Here is a 24,604-nt window from a genome sequence, read left to right as displayed (position 1 = left end):
TTATAAGCATGTGCCACTATCCCTGCCTGAATTACTTTTTTAAGGTTATGTTAAATAGGAATTTGGGGAGAAAAAAGACTAGTAAAAAAAAAAAAAATCTAACTGAAAATACCTTATAAATTGATCTGACTGCTGGTTGGTTTTCTTATTATCATAGTATAACCTTCCCAAAATAAAAAGGGTTATTATTAGAATTTACCCTTATCTTACATGCTTTCTTTCTCAAAGCACCTGTTGAAGATTCTGTTTCCAGCACCATAGAAGCTAAACCTGATCCGAGAAAGGCCAAAGCTCCAGGGGTTTCCTCTAAAGTAAAGGTGTGTTAACTTAGTGTACTTAGATGTAGATTTGCTCTTGCATTTGTTTTACATATTGCGTTATCATTCTATTAGGAAAGATCATATTGTATATAGAACATCACTACTTTTTTTTTTTTTTTTTTTAAGTATTTGAGATTGAACCCAGGAACACTATACCATTGAGCTATGTTTCCAGTCCATTTTAGTAAGACCCCCCCACCCCCCAACAGATACCCTGCTCTCATGGTTCCTGTTATACAGATCTCTAGGGAAGATTTGCAGTAGTGAAAAGAGAAGGAAGCATATGCAGAATGGTCACTTTAGACTGATACGGATTTGAGAGAAGAATAGTAATCAGCTTTATTCCAATTTGGCTCAGTTAAGTCATAATACTAGAAGGTGCTCTGATAGTCTAGAAGAAATACCTTTTGTCCTTATGCCAGTGGGACTTGAATCACTAATTTTTTCAATAACCATGCAGAGTTGGATGATTTAAAGAAATACATTCTTGTGTTTCATTTTTTAACTAAGCCCCGGGTAATTTTTTCATTTAATTTTTGAATCATAGCAAATTATCAGTTACTATTATCAAAGTTCTGAGCTGGTCATTGCATTCAGACTGTTGATTATTTAATACTTACAAAAGGAAAATTATAGAAGTGTATAATAGTAGTAAATCTAAATGAAGAAAACAGTTTCATTAACTATATGCAATGGATGAAAAATTATAAGATTATTACTTAGTACTCTTATTATTATACTCACATCATAGAGTAGATAGCTACTTTCTAGTCTTTCTTTAAATATATTACAGTTGTCCATTTTTCTTCCCTCTGCTTGGGTCCTTTAGCTTTGAGTTATTTAAATGGGTAATTATCTTCTAAACTATGCACTGAAGTTGTTCTTTTCCTATCCTTCCTTCCTTATCCTAAAATGAACAAGTGCTTATTTTAGTATTTTGATCACAAGTGCATTGAAGTATTTTTGACTCTGTTCTAAGTGCCATAATTTTTTTTCCCTATCTTTGCAGTGTACAATTTTACATAAGCAATCTCATATTTGTTTTGATTAATGACTTCAATGTTTGGACTAGAAAGAAATTCTGGCCAACTAGAAATAGTAAATTCTTGCTACATTTATACTAATAATAATTCCAGTAATGAAATTTGAATTTTGCCTTAATTATATGTACTGTAACCCACTATTTTCTTTTCACCTGATACAAAGATTATAAATCTTGAATTATTTTTAAAAACTACATTAGTGAATAAGCATTAAAGTGTTTCTACCAACTTTAGAAGGTTCAAAGGGGCTCCAGTTATGCTGTTTTGATAGATACATTAAGTAAATATAGGGAGAAATAAAAGAGCTTTCTCAACTAAGTGATATGAAATGTATAAATGTCATTCAAAATATCATTAATATGAAAGATAAAAGAATATCAGAGATTTCAAGAAAGCAAAGAATTATCCAATAAACAAAAATTGACTGTGACTCAGACTAAGAGAGGTAATAGCTTTTCCAACTATATTTCTTGCCAGCTCGAGAGCTAACTGATAGTTCTAGAGAAAACAGTACAAAAATGTATTACGTGCAAGATTTTGTATTAACTGTTTCTTTCATGTTGGAATATAATGTAGAGAGATGTCTCTGGTTTTTGTAAAAATGCCCTTTTCCTGGGCAGCAACATCATATTCTGTAGAAGTGGCCTAACTAATCAATATTCCCTGAACTTTGGTTGTAGGGTATACAAGGAAAGAAAGTGCCAAGCAAAACCAGCTTAAAGGAAGATGAAGACAAATCTGGGCCTATTTTTGTTATTGTTTCAAATGGAAAGGAGCAAAGAATGAAAGATGAAAAAGGATTGAAGGTAAGGAAGAGTTTTTTTGCTTATCTTTGTTTTATTTTGTTACTTATAAATAGCTTTGCAGTCTGAATGAAATTCATATTTTGAAATATCTGATAATTAACTGAATCTTTTACTTATATAGTACTTTATTCTCAAAGATTACTGTACGGGAACAGTAATTGGTACAAAAAGTACTGTAGGACCTAGTGCCTGTTTTTCCTCTAAGTAGAAGTAACTTTGTAGTATTTTGCTTTTTTTTTAATCAAACATTATAAGTATTCATTTGTTTTTACTAATTGAACACATGCAATGGACTGCTGCTTTATCTTTCTTGTATGTAATGTCTTTTTTTTAAAATAACTTTATTTATTAATTTTTTTTAATGGGGTGCCAAGGATTAAACCCAGTGCTTCATACATGCTAGGCAAGCGCTCTACCACTGATCAACAATCCTGTCCCTGTATGTAGTATTTTGAAATGAAGATTTGGTAAATATATATTTGATTAGATCAATCACTTCACTTGGGCTTAGTAGAAGATCTTTTACAGGGCATACATAAGGCCCTGGGTTTGATCCTCAGCTCCACCAAAGCAAAAAAAAAAAAAAATCATTGTTTTGGTTTTATTAAGTGTTTAAAATTTGTTTTTCCAAAAATATGTAAATTTTTTGTTTATTACAGTATTGGGAATTAAGCTCTGGTGCTCTACTACTGAACTAATACCCAGCCCTTTTTCACTAAGTTGCTTAGAGCTTCATCATTAATTTGCTAAGGCTGGCCTTGAACTTATGATTCTCCTGCCTTAGCCTTTAAGTCACTGGGATAGAGGTGTGCACCTCTGCATCGGCTCAGTTTATATATTGTTTTTAAAAACAGAAATTCAAATGATATAACAAGTACAAAGTATAGTCTTTAAAGTATCTATGAAAAGCATGTCTTTCTTTCCTGTCTCCCTCCTCAGAGAGTGTACTACTTGTTCTATGTCTTTTGCTTTTAATGATGTTTAAAATATCATAAATATTCTGTGTGTGACTTCTTTTTATTGGCACATTATATATGCATATCTTCTTTATCACCAATCCATTATGTTGAACATTTTAGCTTGTTTCTGGTTTTTGACAACTACAAGCTGTGCAGCCATAAACGTCTTTGAATGTAGGTCTTTATGTATATATGTATTAAATACCAAAAAATGGTACGTGCTTTTTCAATTTTAATATTCAAAATTTTTCCTCTATTAAAGTTGTGCTGTGTTTCACTGTATTATATAATTATAATACTGACTTTTCTAGTAAAAATTGCTCAAAATTATTTTCCTATAACATTTTCAGAGTTAATAAGTTTCCAGAAATATGACATCTTTAATTGACATTTTGTGTTCGTATTTACTTACAAATGAATCTTATTTAATTAAAATATCTATTGAGTCCTGCAGCTATCTATTGAGTCCTGCAGCTGCTTTAAATAAGGCTCTCTACTTCATTTCAGTTTAATACTTTATATCCAGACTCTCTGTAATTTTTTTTTTTTCAGGTGCTGAAGTGGAATTTTACTACCCCACGGGATGAATATATTGAACAACTCAAGACTCAAATGTCTAGCTGTGTAGCTAAATGGTTACAAGATGAGATGTTTCACTCAGACTTTCAGCATCACAATAAGGCCCTTGCTGTCATGGTTGATGTAAGTCTGCAATAGTTAAATGTGCATGTATCTCAGTCATGTGAGAATACTAAGCCCTATAAAATAATCAGAGTGCCTGGAAAGAAGAAGTAGAATATACCAGGTTTTCAGTTCTTATGTAATAAATAAATGAGTGTGTTTATTTCTTAGGTCTTAATTGAAGGCTTAAAAATCTAGCTTTTTTTTTTTTTTTTTCTTAAGGATGCAATAAAATTTTAAAAGTATTTGCCTGATAGAATTTAAAATTTTATACGGTCTCATTTGTGGGGTTTTGTTTTATTTTAAGCACTTGGAGAGTGAAAAAGAAGGTGTCATTGGTTGCCTGGATCTTATCTTAAAATGGCTTACCCTACGTTTTTTTGACACCAATACAAGCGTCCTAATGAAAGCACTGGAATATTTAAAATTGCTCTTCACCCTGCTAAGTGAAGAGGAATATCATCTTACTGAGAATGAAGCATCTTCCTTCATTCCCTATCTCATCCTCAAGGTAATATGTTGTTCTCACCCTGGGAGATTGCTTAAGCTCCCAATTGACTTCAGTTTTTGTACATTTATTCCCTCTTTCTTTTTCTTTTATATCCTCATGCCTTTCCTCTTTCAAGATACAGTAATGCATGATGTGGCCAAGGAATGATCTTGCTTAGTCTTTAATTTTCCTTGTTGACTAGGTTGGAGAACCAAAGGATGTCATTCGTAAAGATGTTCGTGCCATCCTGAATCGGATGTGCCTTGTCTACCCAGCCAGCAAGATGTTCCCCTTCATCATGGAAGGAACCAAATCCAAAAACTCTAAGCAGAGAGCAGGTGAAGCAGACTGTTTTATTTTTTATTTTATTTTTATTTTTTTTATTATGCTGAGGATCAGATCCAGAGCCTTGCTAGTTAAGTGCTCTGCCACTGAGGTATACCACCAGTCTATACAATTAAAATTTAGATGTGAGTGTCTACAACAGTGACCCCCTTGTAGAAATAGTTTGTAGACACACAAGGACATTTCTTCAGTGTCTTTGTAGTTGATGCCAACCTTTTGATTTAGACTGTGAGAGTGATGAGTTGCACACTGATGGAGTCGGTATCAGGTGATACAGACACCATTCAGTACTACCCTGGTGACAAAATCAGGTGCACAGGGGCCATCTGACTCACAGACATCCGTTTCTTTCAGGAGTACTTTCTATAATACCATTGTTTCATTGAGAAGAGGCAGAATACAAGAAAAAACTCTAGGTAGAGCTTGAATAAGATTTTAATCTTCGTGTATGCCAAAGGGAATCTTTCCTATAAAAGAGAAGGCAGTATGCCACATGTGCATTGATTCTCAGTAATCTAGTTCTTTTTCTCCCCAACAGAGTGCCTGGAAGAGCTGGGATGTCTAGTCGAGTCTTATGGCATGAATGTTTGCCAGCCAACCCCAGGAAAAGCCTTAAAAGAGATTGCTATTCACATAGGTGACCGAGACAATGCTGTACGAAATGCTGCACTCAACACCATTGTAACAGTATACAATGTACATGGAGATCAGGTGTTCAAACTGATTGGAAATGTGAGTGACTTTTCTCTGGGTGGTGTCAGCATTTTATAAAAAGTATTCCAAGGTGTCTTAGGTGCCAAGTGTCCAGCAGTATCAACTATACCTAAGTTTTTCCACTTGTTAGTAAACTCGACTCATCAATGTATCCTAGAATCCAGATAGACAATTGAGGATTCTCTAATAATGGAAGGCCATTTATGCTTTGTTTTACTGGAAATCAGATTTTCTTTTCTTAGTGTTCTATTTGTAGCAGTTTGCTTTAGACATAAGAGCTATTTATACATGAAGAAATCTGAGCTGGTCTAGGATTTAAATTCTACGCAGCAATCTGCTCTGTAATTTTTAATACATTTGGTTTTTAGTTACATAGTTCCCAAGGGAGTACTTTTTATCTACTATTACCTGTCATATCAAAAGCATGCCAGTATTCCTAGCTATTCATGAGGCTCAGGCAGGAGGATTGTGAGTTTGAGGCCAGCCTGAACAAAATAACAAGACCCCGTCTTTTTTCTTTTCTTTTTTTTTTTTGTTTTTTGTGGGTTTTTTAAAATATTTACTTTTTAATTGAAGTTGGACATAATACCTTTATTTTATTTATTTTTATATGGTGCTGAGGATAGAACCCAGGACCTCGCACCTGCTAGGTGAGCGCTCTACCACTGAGCCACAACCCCAGCTCACAAGACCCCATCTTAAAAGGAAAAGAAAACATGTTGAGCTACAGCTCCAAGCTACTTTTTCAGACACATTTGATTCTGCTTCTGACTCCTTGCTTCCTTTGAGCCAGTCAGTACTGTGGCTAATACTCAGTTTTTCACTCCAGTTACCTCATCCTAGCACCATTTATATACCCTACACTTAAATTAATTTACTTATATCTAATCAAATCTTTACTGCCACCCAGTTGAAAGAGAGAAAACAGGTGGGAATTTTATAAATGACCAGAAATGAAGATTCTTATTCATAATCAACCCAGCAAGTTAGTAGTAACAAAACAAAAACAAGGAAACTTCTTCTAAGTTTTGAACTCTTAATAAAATTGTAATTATCAGTAGTTTATTTTTGTATCCTTTCCTTTTTTTATAATTTCTCTTGTTATTATAGGTAGGCAGATATTAATAGCAGTTATATAATAATATAGTGTTTTTGAAAGTAAAATCCTAGCATAGTAGCTTCAACAGGAAAATAGATAATTCTTGAATCTTCTAATTAGGTTTTTAATTATCCACATATTTTTGTAGATGGATATGCTAATAAGTTAAATTTGGTCTCACAGCTTTCTGAAAAGGATATGAGTATGCTTGAGGAGAGGATTAAGCGATCTGCAAAGAGACCCTCTACTGCACCAATGAAACAGGTGGAAGAGAAACCTCAGCGCATGCAGAACATAAGCTCCAATGCTAACATGCTACGCAAGGGACCTGCTGAAGACATGTCCTCCAAACTCAAGTATGTGGATGGAGATAGTTGTCTGGGAGCATCTCTATGGACTTAGCTTTGTGTGCTCAGAGCTTGTCCTGTAACATAATCTTGAGTTCTTGTCATTATCATGCATGACAGAGTGTCTGGGTAAATGTCTTGTAACCAAATGTTTAATCTTTCAGTCTTCATTGTCTTTGTCTTTGTCTCAAAACCACTTCTAAATGGTCTTGTGCCTTCTTTCACTGCTTTTCCGTGGACAGAATTATGTATCGCACTTATAGGATGTAAGTACTGCCTGCTAATTTTTATTAGCAGGGCTCTTATATCTTTCTAACTTCTAAAATGGATTCATCCCCTCTGGAGGCTGACTGGCTTAGAGTTTATAACCAGGAGAGATGGTATTCATAAATATCATGGCTGCCATAAAAGTCCAGTAGATAGCAGAAATGGCACCTCACTAAAATGTGGCTAAAAAACTGATTTGCCTTTTTCCTTGTGTTATATTTAGTTGTGCTCAGGTTCTTGTTCTTGAAATAAGGCTAAATAAAAAGTATGCAACCCAGAATTGGCTTGGGACTCAAAATACTGCCTTCTAAGCAAGACAGCTCTATTTTGGGTTGTGTCATGAGTATAATTTTAACCAAATTGAATTTGGAAACATCACATACCTATTTCTGAGATATAATGCTGGCCATGACCTGTTGAGTGATGATGCTTAAAAAGGGGTGACTGTCCTTCAAAGTATGCATGGACTGATGCAATGTTTATGATTAGAAAAACTTAAACACTGATTAACTTGGTGGAAAAACACCAGCTAGTCTATATTTTTCTTTTGTTTTTGCCTATACATAGTGAGTCTGAATCATAAATACACGTTATTTTCTGTTCCATATGGAATAGAACTAAGTACAAGATTTGTTAACTTTAGCAAATTAATGATAATACTTCTAACTTGGCTGGTAATGTAAGTACTATTAAACTTATCTACTCTCTTAGGACATTCATGAACCAGTGCAGTGTTATTGCTTAAGGTACCTTTCTTAGACTCAAGGACTTCAATCATTCAGGGGGGCTGAAACCAGAAGTTGAACATCTGTCTTGAAGCTTTGAGTTAGCTGGCAGTTGTACTCTTGCCCTATGATTAAGAAGTCTGTCTTAGTTCAGGAGCCTCTTTTTGCTTCCTTTAGCCAAGCCCGAAGCATGAGTGGGCATCCTGAGGCAGCCCAAATGGTTCGCCGAGAATTCCAGCTGGATCTAGATGAGATTGAGAATGACAATGGTACAGTTCGATGTGAAATGCCAGAACTTGTTCAGCACAAACTGGATGACATTTTTGAACCAGTCCTTATTCCTGAACCCAAGTAAGTTCAACTTATTTATTTAAGTATAAGCAGTTAATGATCATCAGAGGATATATCCGAAAAGAGCCCTCAGTGGAAATGTGCAGTTAAAACTTCTTAGAACTGATTACTCTTTGGCTGATAGCAGTTTTTTTTTTTATTAAGACCTGGTTCTAGAGGGGAATTGCATAATTCCCACTTTTTGGAATGTTTTGTAATGGAGATTGAATTTCCCCTTTGTTCTACTCTCTAGGATCCGAGCTGTTTCTCCACACTTTGATGATATGCACAGTAATACAGCATCCACAATCAATTTCATTATCTCCCAAGTAGCCAGTGGTGACATCAACACAAGTATCCAAGCTCTGACACAGGTAATGGGAATGCTCACCACAGTAGTAATTCCATTGGTGAACATAAAGACTATAAGAATGATAAATTGCTCCCCAGCCAAGTCACTTTTGTGAGGAAAAAAGTACACTCAGTCATCACTTGCCTCAAAGGGCATAGCTGTAATAAAACCTTGCATTTTTGTAATTGCATTTATGCACAGATGCTGGAATGGGACCAGTGGGACCAGCTGTCATGGAACTTAGAATTTAGTTTACAGAGATAAGTCAACAAGAAGATGTCAGGTAGTAGTAACTGTTGTGTAAAGGTGGGGTGATGGGAGAGGGACTGAATAATTTCTTAGATTGAGTGATCAGGGAAAGTCTTAATAACAGGATATGCAGATAAGAGGTAAGAACATTCCAAATGAAGGGAACAGCTAGTACACAAGGAATGAGCTTTCTGTGTTCAAGAAAATAGTGGAAGATGCATGTAGATATGGGCATAGGATGCAGGGAGTAGAACAATGGTATAGAATGAGGTTTGAGAGGCAGAGGGTGACCACTTCATATAGGGCTTTCTTGACAAGTCCAAGGGTAAGTTGTTTGCATTTTACGAATGATAGGAAACCATTAGAAAATGTTAAAGAAGCTACTGTGTGTGTGTGTGCGCGCGCACACATGTGCACCTTATACGTGTTAATCAAACACCTTTATGCTTGTGCTGCATCCCTAACAGAAGCAACATGTTTTTAAAAAATTGTTCCCTTCTTCATCTGTTTCCTTTCCTTAATAGTCCGATCTTGAAGCTATTAGGGCAGAGCTAGATGTACACCCACAGTTGTGGTGAGTGGGTGAGAATAGGAAGTTATAGTGGCCCAGCCTGAGGATCTCAAACCCCAAGTATCATGAGGGTGTCCTTAAAAGAAGGGTGGCAGAGAATTGGGAGTCAGAGCCTAAGCAGGTTGAAGAGGATGTCCATGCAGGGAGCCAACCCATGAAAGGTGAGGAAGATGTCCACATGTGTTGGGTATGGGGTATAATGTGTGGGGTGGCACAGAATGTGGAGAGTGTGTGTTACAATTTTTAAAACATGAATCAACCCTGGGTGTGGTGGCCCACACTCATAATCCTAGCATTTGGGAGGCTGAGGCAGGAGGATCACAAGTTTAAGGCCAGTCTCTGCAATTTAGCAAGAACCTGTCTCAAAATAAAAAAATGAAAAGGGACAGGTATATAGCTCTGTGGTAAAGCAACCCTAAGTTCAATCCTGAGACCAAAAGAAATTTAATTCTCCCCATATTAAAAAGATGAGATCAGTAGAGGGAGAAGAGCCAGGGGGTGGGGGAACGGAGGGTACAGAGATTGAATTAGAACAGGATCTATTCCATGCTTTTATAATTATGTGAAAATGGATTCTACTGCCAAGCACAGTGGCCACAATGGCTCACACCTATAATTCCAATGGCTAGGGAAGCTGAATCAGGAGGATTGTGAGTTCAAAACCAGCCTCAGCAATTTAGCAAGGACTTAAGCAACTCAGTAAGATCCTGTCTCTAAATAAAATACAAAAAAGGCTAAGGTTCAGTGGTTGAGTGCCCCTGAGTTCAATCCCTGGTAGCCCCCAACCAAAAAAAAAATGCATTCTACTGTTATGTATTGCTAGAAACATTTTTAAAAAAAAACCACACACACATTATTATGCTAAAGAAAATAAAAATTAAAAAAGATTGGACTGTCAACAATAATGATGCTAAGTTCTTGGGAGTAAATTAAGCAGTATGTATATAAGACCTTCACAGAGAACTGTAAAGCTTTATTGAATGACATTAGAGAATTTCCAGATGGAAATATACTGTTTACAAGATTCAGGATTAGAAAGATACCAGTTGTCTACTCCATAAATTCAGTGCATTTCCTATCAAAATCTCAAAAAGTTTGTTTGCAATTTGAGAAGATTATTCTAAAATGTATCTGGGAGATGGAAGGTCCTAAGAAGTACAAAGACAATTTTAAAACATAACACACTGGAGAAGACTTATATCAGCAGAGGTTACAGAGTCACTGTTATTAAGATACTGTCCTGATCCAAGGGATGAGGACATTAAAAATCTCTTCATAAATGCTGATTAATCAGTAGATATTGCTGGGACTAGTTATTTTCCATAAGTAAAGATACAGGGAAATCTGAATAATTTTATCAGTTTAGAAGTCAGGATAGTAGTAAGAAAAGTAATAAGATATAGTAGTAACCCTGGTGGAGGGAACAGTACCAAGTTGGAGGGTCAGGAAGAGGTCTTCTGGTGTAATAGATGTCCTAGAGCTTATTCTCAATGGCAGATACACAGATGTATACACTTGAAGAATGTCATTAAGCTGTACTCTTAGGATCTGTACCTTATGCTATATGATATTTAAACTACAGTTAAAAAAAATAATAATAATAATATTGGGCTGGAGTTGTGGCTCAGTAGTATAGCACTTGCCTAGCATGTGTGGGGCACTGGGTTCGATTCTCAGCACCACTTGTAAGAAAATGAATAGAATAAAGATCCACCAACATTTTCTTAAAACAATTTTTAAAAAAGAGTGTTAGAAAATAATAAACTAGATTTAATTTAATATGTACTCATACATGGAACTTTACAATCTCAGAAAAGATCATTTGTTTTCCATATCTCCACTGAACATTTTCAAAAATAAATCATATAAAGAAAACCTTAACAAATGCTATAAAATTAGTGTCCAAATTCTTTGGATAACCCAATAAATTTTTAAATAGTGTCATAAGAAATACTGACTACTTTGAAAGTGTGAAATTGCCCCTAAATAGCCTTCTTATCCAAAAAATAATTATGATTTGGGGAGTGTAGAGTGCTTGCCTAAGCATGAATGAAGCCCTAGGTTCAAGTCCCAGAATCACAAAAATAGATACATACATAAATAGATAAAAATTCTGATGGTGAATAGGAAAATAGTGCACTGCAAAACTACTGGAAAAGTAAAATTCTGTCAGATGCATGGCATATGCCTGTAATCCTAGAGTCTCAGGAGGCTTAGGCAGGAAGATCACAAGTTTGAGGCCAGCTTGGGCAATTGAGCAAGACCCTATCTGAAAATTAAAACATAAAAAGGACTCGAGATGCAGCCCTAGATTCAATCCCTAGTACCAAAATGGGGGGAAAAAAGTAAAACTCAAGAAAGGTATGCTGCCTGAAATGCATTTATTATTCATGAAAGACTAAAATAAAGATTTAGTAACCATAGAAATTAGGGGAAAAAAATCTGAAGGAATTTAAAAGTAGGAAATAATAAGATTAGAATTCACTCATGAAGCGCTATATAATTAAAAAATAAAAATAAGTGCTGCTGCTTATAAAAAACAGGGGCTGGGTTTGTGGCTCAGTGGCAGAGTGCTCGCCTCGCACATGCGAGACCCTGGGTTCGATCCTCAGCACCGCGAATGAATGAAAGAGAGAGAAAGAAAGGATCCATTAAATAAATAAGATAATCACTATTAAACCATAAAACTGGCAAAAAATAGTAATACATATAGCTGATAAAGATGCTGGAAAAGCAGTTCTCTTGTGTTAAATGTAGAAATATGAATTGTTAGTGCCTACTATAGGGGCTGAGGGGGTAACTCAATGATAGCTACTTAGCATGCACAAGGACCAGCACCCAAAATAAGCATTATATTCCCCAGATAAATTATACTCTGAAATCTCTTAGAAATAAAACCACAAGCACATAAGCGTGTGTGTGTGTGTGTGTGTGTGTGTATATATATATATATATACACACACACACACATATATATATACACACATATATATACACACACACACATATATATATATACACACACACACACATATATATGTACACACACACACATATACATACAAAAATACTTATTAGACAACAGCCAAAGTAGAAACACTGGAAGTTCATTAGTAAGAGAAAGAATGAGTAAATTTTGGTTCATGCATACATGGGTTATTATGCAACATTTAAAAATAGATTATTCCTACTAACTTTAGGGTTGTTTTATAATTTTCTTTTGAATTAGAAAACTAGATGCAGACAAGTATATCTACTGTAAGCATTCTACAACTGAGGTACACCTGTAGCCCTTTTTATTTTGAAACAGTCTCACTAACTTGCCAAGGCTAACCTTGAACTTATATTACTCCTGCCTCAGCCTCCCAAATCACTGGGATCACAGGCTTGGTGTGCACCATCATAGCTGGTTTATAATGTTTATTCTTTTTCTTTTTTAATATTTATTTTTTAGTTATAGTTGGACAAAAGACCTTTTTTATTCATTTTTTTTCAGTTTTACGTGAATACAATATCTTTATTTTATTTTTATGTGGTGCTGAGGATTGAACCCAGTGCCTCATGCATGCTAGGCGAGCACTCTACCACTGAGCCACAACTCCAGCCCCATTATTCATTTATTTTATGTGGTGCTGAGGATCAAACCCAGGGCCTTGCACATGCTAGGTGAGCACTGAACTGCTAAACCCCAATCCCAACCAATAATCTTCTTTAATTTTTCTCTTTGGTACCAGGGAATGAACCCAGAGGTGCTTAACCACTGAACCACATCCCCTGTCCTTTTTTTGTTTAATTTTTTTTTTTTAAGTTGGGCACAATATCTTTATTTTATTCATTTATTTTTTTTATAATTTTATTTTATTTTTTTTATTATTCATTTATTTTTNCTCTTAGAAATAAAACCACAAGCACATAAGCGTGTGTGTGTGTGTGTGTGTGTGTGTATATATATATATATATACACACACACACACATATATATGTACACACACACACATATACATACAAAAATACTTATTAGACAACAGCCAAAGTAGAAACACTGGAAGTTCATTAGTAAGAGAAAGAATGAGTAAATTTTGGTTCATGCATACATGGGTTATTATGCAACATTTAAAAATAGATTATTCCTACTAACTTTAGGGTTGTTTTATAATTTTCTTTTGAATTAGAAAACTAGATGCAGACAAGTATATCTACTGTAAGCATTCTACAACTGAGGTACACCTGTAGCCCTTTTTATTTTGAAACAGTCTCACTAACTTGCCAAGGCTAACCTTGAACTTATATTACTCCTGCCTCAGCCTCCCAAATCACTGGGATCACAGGCTTGGTGTGCACCATCATAGCTGGTTTATAATGGTTATTCTTTTTCTTTTTTAATATTTATTTTTTAGTTATAGTTGGACAAAAGACCTTTTTTATTCATTTTTTTTCAGTTTTACGTGAATACAATATCTTTATTTTATTTTTATGTGGTGCTGAGGATTGAACCCAGTGCCTCATGCATGCTAGGCGAGCACTCTACCACTGAGCCACAACTCCAGCCCCATTATTCATTTATTTTATGTGGTGCTGAGGATNGGTTTTTTTTTTTTTTTTTTTTTTTTTTTTTTTTTAATCTTTTACTTTTTTCCTCCCTAGCACTGGGGATCTAACCCGGGTCCTTCCACCATACTGGATTAGCACTCTACTACTAGGCTACATGCCCAGCCTTTATTTCTTTATACAGTCTTTTTATTTTTGACTGGAGATACTAATATCAGTCCTATAAGGAGTCTAAAAGGAACTCTTTTAATAAATTGAACATTTAAACATAGGAATTATTATTCCCTGAACTAGACAATGAGCCTTTTAGAATAGAATCCACAACTAATTCACTTAATAGTATCTTGCTCAGTAAATATATGTTGAATGTTTGAATCTATAAGGACTAGATATTTATGCACAAAGCTTTATGAAAGGTAAGATATTGGAAGTGTTTTGTTAATATACTCTATAGAACTCCTATATGTGATTTCAGTACGAAATATGAAAAATAAATCTTGGAATTTTTATTATCAGATAGATGAGGTCCTGAGACAGGAAGACAAAGCTGAAGCTATGTCTGGCCACATTGATCAGTTCCTGATAGCCACGTTCATGCAGTTAAGACTCATCTACAACACACATATGGCAGACGAGAAGTTGGAGAAGGATGAGATCATCAAGTTGTATAGCTGTATCATTGGCAACATGATTTCGGTAAGCCACCTCTGCAGAATTGGAGCTTCCCTTTGATCTTTTCTTCCCATCCAGTTTCTCAAACGAGGTTCTCAGTGCGGGTATTACAGTGAGTCATTTGACATAATTTTCCATACATGGTATATGGCAAGCTGATGCTTACTTGCATTGTGTATTGGAATACATTCCAGTTTACTTTATTATTAGGGTATAAAGTAGAATGCTTACCTGCTATCCAAAATTCTGCTTCCTGCTAGTTTCTCCATCAACAGTATAATCCCTATTTGGCTTTTCACAGATAAATGTGCTGTCTTTTAAAATGCTGTTATAAGCCAGATGTGGCACACACCTGTAATCCCAACAACTTGGGAGACTGAGGCAGGAAGACACAAATTTAAGACTAGCTTTAGGAATTTAATGAGGTCCTAAGCAACTTAGCAACACCCTATCTCAAAATATAGAAAAAGGGCTGGGATGAAGCTCATGTTTGAGCACCCCTAGGTTAACTCTCTAGTACACACACACAAAAAAAAAGAATTTTGGCTATTATCAAATACTTCCATATAATGGTTCAAGACTGAGCTTTGAAACTATAATATAATTGAATGTTTGTTAGGATATGCCACCACACTTATCATCTTTGCTCCAAATATTGAGTTTTAACCTCCCTAACACAGTTAGGACTGGATAGCTATTTCAGATAGAGAGCCTGGCCCGGGAAGCCTCCACTGGAGTACTGAAAGACCTGATGCATGGCCTGATCACCTTAATGCTGGATTCTCGTATTGAAGATCTAGAAGAAGGACAACAGGTGATCCGCTCTGTGAACCTCTTGGTGGTAAAGGTTCTGGAGAAGTCAGACCAGACCAACATCCTGAGGTATATTTATACTTTTAGCAGTAGATTCTAGAAACAGCCTCTCTTTAGTCTACACTTAGAAATCAGAAAGTCAACTTGGCAATACCTTGAGCAATTTAGCAATACCCTATCTCAAAATAAAAAATGGCTGGAGATATATAGCTCAGTGAAAGAAAGAAATAAGAAAGTCACTGGATCAGTTGTAATTTGAGGTTTGCTTAATAAGTTGTTTGTTTTTTTTTTTAATACTCTTCTTCCACGTGGACCAAAGGTATTCTAGCCAGGGATAACCCCTAAAACTAATATCAAATCAGTAAGCCAAGTAATAACCATGAGTTTTCTAGAAGAGGACTATAAAATATGTCAGTTACATCTGCTAATGTGTACATTTCAAGTAGATATCTCTCAGCTACCAATGACATGAAAAATAGAATGATAAGCATTATCTCTTTACTGAGTGCTGAAAGCTTAAATGATGACTTTTTTTTTTTTTTTTTTTTTTTTTAATAATTGGATGTCAAGCCAGGCGCAGTGGTACACGCTTGTAATCCCAGCAGCTCAGGAGGCTGAGGCAGAAGGATCACGAGTTCAAAGCCAGCCTCAGTAATGGCGAGGTGCTGAGCAGCTCAGTGAGACCCTGACACTTAAAAAATACAATATAGGGCTGGGGATGTGACTCAGTGGTTGAGTGCCCCTGAGTTCAATCCCTGGTACCAAAAAAAAAAAAAAATTGAATGTCAAGTAATAAAAGACAGTTCCTGAGTATATTCACATATTGCCTTTTGATTAATGACTTTAATTAGAATGAATTTTGAAACTTAACTAATGCTATTGTGTTGGTGGTTTTTCTAGTGCGCTACTCGTTTTGCTCCAAGACAGCCTACTAGCAACAGCCAGTTCTCCCAAATTCTCAGAGCTTGTTATGAAGGTAAAGTTGAAATCATTTGATTTCTTTCAAAAGACACAATCACTTTGTTAAATATGGGGAAAGGAAGTTTGAGCTAAGACATTGGCTGAGTCAACCAAAACCAATAAAAAATATAGTTGATCTTCCAATTTATACACTAAGCTCAGGCCAAAAATTTCTTGGCCTGAGTTAAAAGGAAGAGCTACTTTATAGCTATTTTACCAGTTTTCCTAGAATCAAAAGGCAAGAAGTTTAATGAGACAAATTTTCATTTCTTTGAGGGGGAATAATATGTGTGTAGCCCTATAATATTTTGGTCTCTTTCACAAAAGACTCCAAATGATCATATCTATAAAATTATAATATTATTATTGTACTGCAGTAGTATAAAATATTTTGTCTCCTTGGGTTAGATTTAGTTAAGGAGTTTAAATTATTTTCAGGTACTAAGGTCCACATTTTCATAGTATTAAATGATGTCCCCTGTCTCTGGGGAGTGGGAGGGAGAAGTGGAGGTAGATGAGAAGATGGATGACTTGTCACACTTGATTCCATGACTTGATGAAATGACTAAAATTTTTCATGTTGTAGCAGCTGAACTGGAAGGATATGATCACATTTATATCCCTGACCATCTTTTAAATATGACCCCTGAGCTTGAGAAGATGAATAATGAAAAATTGTCCTCATTCTTTAGTCACTCCTAACTTCTTTTTTCAATAGTGTCTCTGGAGAATGGTTAGACTATTGCCTGACACTATCAATAGCATTAACCTGGACAGAATTCTTCTGGACATTCACATTTTCATGAAGGTCTTCCCCAAAGAGAAACTGAAGCAATGCAAAAGTGAATTTCCCATAAGGACCCTAAAAACCTTGCTACACACCTTATGCAAATTAAAAGGACCCAAGGTGAGTGAGAGAATAACAACTAATCTCTAAGGGTGCTTGAAAGAACATCATGGAAAGGACATGGCTACTATTTGAATATGTTTGTTTCTCCCTAAGATCTTAGACCACCTCACGATGATTGACAACAAGAATGAGTCTGAACTGGAGGCCCACCTCTGCCGGATGATGAAGCATAGTATGGACCAGTCTGGGAGCAAGTCTGATAAGGAGACAGAAAAGGGAGCATCTCGAATAGTGAGTGGCCTGATAGGAAAGATTGAGGGAATGAGGTTTTACTGGAAAAGATCTGGTCTAAAATTTAGGTCAGCCGGAGACTGAAGGTTCAAGGTGAGGGATTGATCTAATTAGTCTCCTGTTGTGATGCTGTAACCATTTCCACCTTGAAATTTTAAAATATAAACTACTAATAATCATGTGGTGTTTTAGTCCTCAAGGAAGGTTTTTGTTTTTTTGTGTGTGTGTGCGCCTCTGCCCAAAGCAGTGGTACTGATAATACACTGTGAGCTCTATTTAATTGATATCCACTTTCATCAAGTTGAGGTAGAAACCAGGGAATGGAGCCATCCATAACCCAGAGTGGTGTTCTGCTGCAGACTCTGCAGTGCTGGTGTCTCCGTTAACTGCAGGAACATACCATTAAGGTCCAGACTTTGAGATATTTTCTGTTCATATCCAACCATTGGCTCCTAATTAATAAGTCTAACCCGACCTTTCTTATATCTTTGCAATTTTTCAGGATGAAAAAGCATCAAAGGCCAAAGTGAATGATTTCTTAGCTGAGATTTTTAAGAAGATTGGATCTAAAGAAAACACTAAAGAGGTGAGAATGGAAATATTAAACCAAATGAGGATCTGCTTTGTGGAAAAGGGGCACTAATTGGTATCCATCCCCACCTCTTGTTTACAGGGCCTAGCAGAGTTATATGAATATAAGAAGAAATATTCAGATGCTGACATTGAACCATTTCTGAAAAATTCCTCTCAGTTCTTCCAGAGCTATGTTGAAAGAGGCCTTCGGGTGATTGAGATGGAGAGGGAGGGCAAAGGCCGTATTCCCACTTCAACAGGTATGGTTTCCTTTCATAACTTCAAGAGTAAGCTCAATATAGCTCACGGTTCACAAATTCAACACGTCAGAAACTAAGCTCATATATTCCAATCAAACCTCCTCCATTTGTACTCTTTTCCATTTTGATTGAAGAAAACTTATTTCTTCTATTTTGGTTAGAACCTGAGCTTTTGGAATTCCTCTGTCAGGAAATCTTTTTGGCTCTATCTGCAAATCATGTTTTCAGGATCCATTCACACTTCTCCATATATATATATATATTTTTTTTTTTTAGTATTGGGGATTGAACCCAAGGGCATTCAACCACTGAGCCACATCCCCAGCCCTATTTTTTTTTTAATACATTTATTTTTATGTGGTGCTAAAGATCAAACCCTTGCACATGCTAGGCGAGCGCTCTATCACTGAGCCACAGCCCCAGTCCCCCCAGCCCTATTTTATATTTTATTTAGAGACAGAGTCTTACTAAGTTGTTTAAGGACTCACTAATTTACTGAGGCTGGCTTTTAGCCTCCTGCCTTGGCCTCCCAAGGCGCTGGAATTACAGGCATGTACCACCACGCCCGGCTCTGTTTTTTTTTTGTTTGTTTTAAATTAAAGCTTTGTTAGTTATACATAGTAGTTGGGTTCGTCCTGAAAAACTCATATATGCATGGAAATCTTTTCCCTCCCTACCCCTCCCTCCCTTCCTTTCTTCCTTCCTTCTTTCTTTCTTTTTTGGTCTTTTTTTTTTTTCCCACTGGGGATTAAACCCAGGTGTACTTTACTACAGCCCTTTTTATGCTTTATTTTGAGACAGGGTCTTCCTCAGTTGCTGAAGCTGGCCTTCAACTTGTGAACCTCTTGCTTCAGCCTCCGGAGTCACTCACCTGTACTCTTACTTGGTCAGATACATCATTACCTCTCACCTGGACTAGAGTAGCACTGCCCTTCTGCTTGATCTTCCTGTTTCCACCCTTGCTTTCCAATATTCACAACCACACATTGCATCAGAATGAGTCTTCTCAAACATTCTCCAGAAGCCTTCACTCAGCAGAAACAAAAGCAAGCCCTTATAAAGGTCTTAGAGACCCTGCATTGTCTTACCCCCTCATACCTCTGGGACCTCATCTACTACTCTCCAGCCCCACTAGCCCCCGTGTTGTTTCCAGAACACACAGGCATGTACCTTAGGTTCTTTGGATTGCTTCTTCCCACTGCTGGGAACTGAACCCAGGGCCCCACCCAGCCCCTGCATTGGCTGTGTCTTTTATGTACAGTGCTTTTCCTTATTCACTAGCTTCCTTTCTTCTTTGCACATCTGTGTTCAGATATTGCGATCTCAATGAGACCTTATTTAAAACTTGCAACCTAACCCTCACCTTGCCATAGCACTTAACCACCTCTAACATAACATATGATATAGTATCTATTAGGTTCATTGTCCAGTGTCTGTCTCTCTGATAGAATTTAAAATCCACAGGGGAAAGATTTTTATCTGTTTTGCTGCCAGGCACATACTAGGTATTTGTTGAATGGTATGAATGATGAACGTATATCCTAAGTTTAAGCTGAAATATTACTGTTCCCACAGTGAATAAGCCATTTTTTGAGAATCAGTGCTCACAGGATCTAGAGACAAAAGGAAGACTTAGAAGATTTCATTTACAGAAAATAGTTGTCACAACCTTAACCAGTGAAACACAGACCCAATTGCAAAAGTTCCTCTCATCAGGGCCAACTGACTTCAGCTCTCATATTTGTCCATTGTTAAATTTTTTCCAAGTTTAGTAAAGTTCATCTACTCTTTCATTCCAAAGCTGTTTACCTATAAAAGCATAATTCCTCTGTGGTTTTCAGACTCAAATCAGCTTTCTTTCTCAGCATGTATCTTGCATGTGGTAAAGCTCCAGTTATTCTCTTAAATAATTGGTTTTCCTTGTTTTTGACACCTTAAATTCCCTTTCTCCAAAACCTTCAGAATCTTTTTCTTTTTTTTCCTTAATATTTATTTTTTAGTTGTAGTTGGACACATATCTTTATTCTATTTATTTATTTTTATTTGGTGCTGAGGATCAAACCCAGACAGGGCCTTGCACATGCTGAGCGAGCACTCTACCACTGAGCCACAACCCCAACCTCCAGAGTCTTTTTCTTGAAGGGTAGTGAACAGAATGTCAAACAGTGTACACATATGGACATACCATGGTTTGGTTGATCAGTTGATCAGGTTAGGGCCTCCTTTTCCAAAGTTTTTAATATTGATTAATATTAATTGGGCTAGGGATGTGGCTTAAGCGGTGGCACGCTTGCCTGGCATGTGTGCAGCCCGGGTTCGATCCTCAGCACCACATACAAAGAAAGATGTTGTGTCCACCAAAAACTAAAAAATAAATATTAAAAAAAAATTCTCTCTCTCTCTCTCTTAAAAAAAAAATTTTAAAAATTATAATTAATTGACCTAAACACTACATTTGCAACACCAGCCTGTGATCCCATTGATTGTTGAATTGGTTTCATTTATTCAGACATCTCTTATTTCACTGGCTTTTACATTATTCCTCATTCATTTCTCACCCTCTCAACATAATCTCTTTTATCTTTTTTTTTTTTATTTTTTTATAGTTGTAGAAGGACAGCATGCCTTTATTTTATTTGTTTATCTTTATGTGGTGCTGAGGATCGAATGTGCTAGGCAAGCGCTCTACCACTGAGCTACAGCCCCAGCCCATTCTCTGTCTTTACATTAAAGAATTCCTCTTGCCTGAGGAGGAATTCATTTTTTATTTGGTACTATAGATTGTACCAAAGGGTGCTTTACCTCTGAATGACATCCTCAATCCTTTTTATTTTTTTCTTTTTGAGACAGAATCTCACTAAGTTGCTGAAAGTCTTGCTAAATTGCTAAGGCTGGCCTCAAACTTATAATCCTTCTGTCTCAGCCTCCCAAGTTGCTAGAATTAACAGGCGTGCAAACCCCTGCACATACCCATTTTACTTTTCTATTTATCATAAAGCAGTTTTTCCTCCCAGTATCTTATCTTAGGAAACATAATGCATTTTCATTGAAATCAAATTAGGAGTCTTTATTTTGTTGATTTTCTGTGCTGGGCATGGAAACCAGGGCCTTGCACATGCTGGGCAAGTGCTCTACAACTGAGCTACAAGCCCAGCCACAATTAGATGCTTTGTTTTGTTTTTTTACCATTAACTAGGGATTAAACCCGAGGTTACTTTAACACTGAGCTATATCCCCAGCACTTTTCATTTTATATTGTGACAGGGTCTCCCTAATTGCTGAGACTGGCCTCAAACTGGCAATCTTTCTGCCTCAGTCTCCTGGAACCAAGATAGATCTTTTTGGTTATATTTTTTGTTTAATTTTTGGTTTTCCCCTGTATTGTTAGAATATTGATCTTAATGATGAGGTTACAGATACTCTGGTGCCTGTCCTGCTTTAAAAGATGTTTGTTGGACACTTCAGCTTCTTCCTCTCTTCTTCCTTAATACCCCATAGCCTTGAGCTCCTTGCTGGCCTTTACAGGTTTGAAGAAGAGCTTTCTCTTGTTTTCTCACCTGGCCAAAACCTAATCTGATTCTTCCACACATTTGAAGGTCCTCAGGTTTTTCAGTTGGGTAATTACAGTATACTCAGGAATAGTTTGTTTTATTTGGATTGTCCAAGTTAGCCCTGGGATTACTAGAATAGCAACTGCTTGCATAACCAGGTTGTAGACAGACAATCCAACTTACGTACGTTTTTCCTTTCTGTATCTGAAAACCTTGAAGTTTGCCTGATGCTTATCAAATATATATATATATATAAAATTATTTTTTTAGTTGTAGATGGACACTTTATTTATGTATCTATTTTTATGTGGTGCTGTGGATTGAACCCAGTTCATCCAGGTGAATCCTTGTGGATTTTTTAGTTTTCAAGTACAGTGGCAAAATTCAAACCCATGGAAATTTTTGGTATTTGCTTTTAGGTACTAGGGACCAAACCCAGAACCTTGTGCATGCTAACACAAATTCCACCAATGAGCTACACCCCCAACCCTAGAAACTCTTAATTGTTCTCTTTGGTGACAGATTGACCAAAGTAGTCTCCAAGCAGTATATGTATATATTTGAATGTTCCTTCTACATTTTCCTCTTTAGGCATCTCCCCTCAGATGGAGGTCACATGTGTGCCCACTCCCACAAGCACAGTGTCCTCCATAGGTAACACAAATGGAGAAGAAGTGGGTCCATCTGTCTACCTGGAAAGGCTAAAAATCCTCCGACAGCGATGTGGTCTGGACAACACAAAGGTACTGCTCCTTTCCTACTGTGTGGGTCAGGGAGAACAGTTACATGGTTTGGGGATAGGCTGCCCCACAGAGAAGTGGCTCCGTCCTGGTGTATGTGGTTCCAGAGCTGCATCTTTTCCTTTGTCGTGCTTTCCCCAGTTTTAAACAGTGTCTCTTCTTCTCTCAACAGCAAGATGACAGACCTCCACTGACCTCTTTGCTTTCCAAACCAGCAATTCCTCCAGTCGCCTCTTCCACAGACATGCTCCATAGCAAGCTCTCTCAGCTGCGGGAATCACGGGAGCAGCACCAGCATTCAGACCTGGATTCTAACCAGACCCACTCTGCAGGAACTTTGACCTCCTCCTCGTCCTCCACAACTAACATTGATGACTTGAAAAAAAGACTGGAGAGAATAAAGAGCAGTCGCAAATGAAGCTGCCCATCCCCCTGCACCCTGCAGCTTTAGTTTACTAAACTAGAAGTCCTCATAGTGTGAAGTGGCCTTGGCAGGCCTAGTGTACACAAACTGGTTGTATGTATCAGACCGCAGCAGGTGGGGGGGAGGAATAGCTGTTGCACAAGTCTGTACGTGCCCCGCTTCTCTCCATCGACACCCGCCTCTAGAAGACTGTCTGTGGATTAGGTTAGTGTACAGACTTGTAAACAGCTGCCCCACTCAGCTCAGACTAGATTCCATATCCTTTTTCTTTTGTTTTATTTTTAATTGCTCATTTGTAAAATTGTCCTAATCTTTCCTAGCTTTTAACTATTAGAACTTCTTTAATAGTTTTGAGTTTGTGAGCTCTTCTTCCTGTAGCCCTGAAGGGTCACTGTATTCTGTATGAATGCATGGCATGAGACAACAACTAATTTAAGAGTCTTTTATAAATAAAGTTTGCATTAACTATACCTGTCTCCCAAGATGCTCCATATCTGGGAGTGCAGGGCAGCTCTGTCACCTTTTGGGGGTCAGCTGGGTAAATAGCCAGTTGGAAAAAGGTTCATTGCTGCCTGTTGAGCTCATACTGGGGCTGTCTGTTACTCCTGTGGGCAGGAGGACTTGCCTTTCCTTCTTTCCACATAGGGGAGCAGAGAAATCTCCATCCTTCCCTATCTTGAGGTCTTGGTGATGACTTTTCTTCAGTCATCTCCAGTAGTTCCAAGGAGCTTTTCCATCCCACCACTTTCTTTGCTGCCCAAATACAGATGAGACTGTGCTCAGGTATTGGCTGGACTATAGTGATTCCAACTCCACAACTGGATTTAGGTTCATTGGACTAATGGAGTTGGGGAGAGCTTGGTCATTTCCTGTTATCTGAGCTCTTGGTTCAGACCAACAGTTGCTTTGCAATGAGTATGAGTGAGGAATAAGATGTAAACTCAGGAGTCAAGTCTGGAATAAATTCCACAGAACCTCCCTCCGTGGTGACAAAGACTTCAGGACTAAGATTCTTGATCAGGGGGAGACTTAAAGCAATTGGGAAGCTCTCCTAGCCCACCTTCTACACATCTGGTATTCAAAAACTGAAAGACTAGCCAGGTGTGGCCGCACAAGTCTATAATCCCAGCAACTTGGGAGGCTGAGGTACAAGGATTGCAAGTTCAAAGCCAGCCTCAGCAACTTTGTAAGAACCTGTCTCAAAAAATTAAAAGGGTTGGAAATGTAACTGATGTAACTCAGGGGTAAAGCACCCCTGGGTTTAATTCCCAGTAGGAAAAAAAAAAAAAAAAGCTGATGGAAACTGAATCCACTCTCGATTATTCTATTAAATGAATTCCCTGTTACTTCCAGTCATCATCTACAAGTGGTCCCTAGACTGCCTGAAATTAACCTTGTTTTTCTCCCTTATACAGCAAGCATTGAAGTGGGTAAGTGTTCACAGCAGGGTAAATGGAGTTCATTGCTATTGTAAAAGAGCATAATTGGAAAGTGCCTGCACTTTGGTCTGGAATTAGCACAACTAATTTGAAACCCCAGGTGCCCAGAGCTTACAACAGACAGTGATGTTGGTGAGATGTGTCTTTGTTTAAAAAAGCAGGTTTTGGGTTGCCCATGTTGGCCT

General features: G+C 37.1%; 1 protein-coding gene and 1 non-coding gene across 2 annotated transcripts in view; both read left to right on the top strand.

Moving 5' to 3' along the window:
* Positions 1–23,450, top strand: part of Ckap5 (cytoskeleton associated protein 5) — a 102,944-nt gene extending 79,494 nt beyond the window's left edge. The window contains exons 27-44 of the mRNA XM_048788216.1: positions 229–317; positions 2,044–2,169; positions 3,681–3,830; positions 4,117–4,320; positions 4,502–4,637; positions 5,183–5,376; positions 6,641–6,813; positions 7,974–8,147; positions 8,380–8,500; positions 14,363–14,542; positions 15,213–15,400; positions 16,232–16,307; positions 17,010–17,198; positions 17,295–17,432; positions 17,935–18,018; positions 18,106–18,265; positions 22,408–22,559; positions 22,729–23,450. Coding sequence (XP_048644173.1) covers positions 229–317; positions 2,044–2,169; positions 3,681–3,830; positions 4,117–4,320; positions 4,502–4,637; positions 5,183–5,376; positions 6,641–6,813; positions 7,974–8,147; positions 8,380–8,500; positions 14,363–14,542; positions 15,213–15,400; positions 16,232–16,307; positions 17,010–17,198; positions 17,295–17,432; positions 17,935–18,018; positions 18,106–18,265; positions 22,408–22,559; positions 22,729–22,974 — 2,780 coding nt within the window. The 3' untranslated portion in view covers positions 22,975–23,450. The remainder of the gene's footprint in view (positions 1–228; positions 318–2,043; positions 2,170–3,680; positions 3,831–4,116; positions 4,321–4,501; positions 4,638–5,182; positions 5,377–6,640; positions 6,814–7,973; positions 8,148–8,379; positions 8,501–14,362; positions 14,543–15,212; positions 15,401–16,231; positions 16,308–17,009; positions 17,199–17,294; positions 17,433–17,934; positions 18,019–18,105; positions 18,266–22,407; positions 22,560–22,728) is intronic.
* On the top strand, positions 4,872–4,980 carry LOC125612187. Its single transcript, XR_007342527.1, has one exon. It is a non-coding gene; the product is annotated as a small nucleolar RNA SNORD67 (small nucleolar RNA).
* Positions 23,451–24,604: the final 1,154 nt, after the last annotated feature.

The sequence above is a fragment of the Marmota marmota genome, unplaced genomic scaffold (assembly GCF_001458135.2).
Source record: "Marmota marmota marmota unplaced genomic scaffold, marMar, whole genome shotgun sequence".
NCBI lineage: Eukaryota > Metazoa > Chordata > Mammalia > Rodentia > Sciuridae > Marmota > Marmota marmota.
Note: the sequence above shows the minus strand (reverse complement) of the source record. Positions and strands in the feature narration are given on the sequence as shown.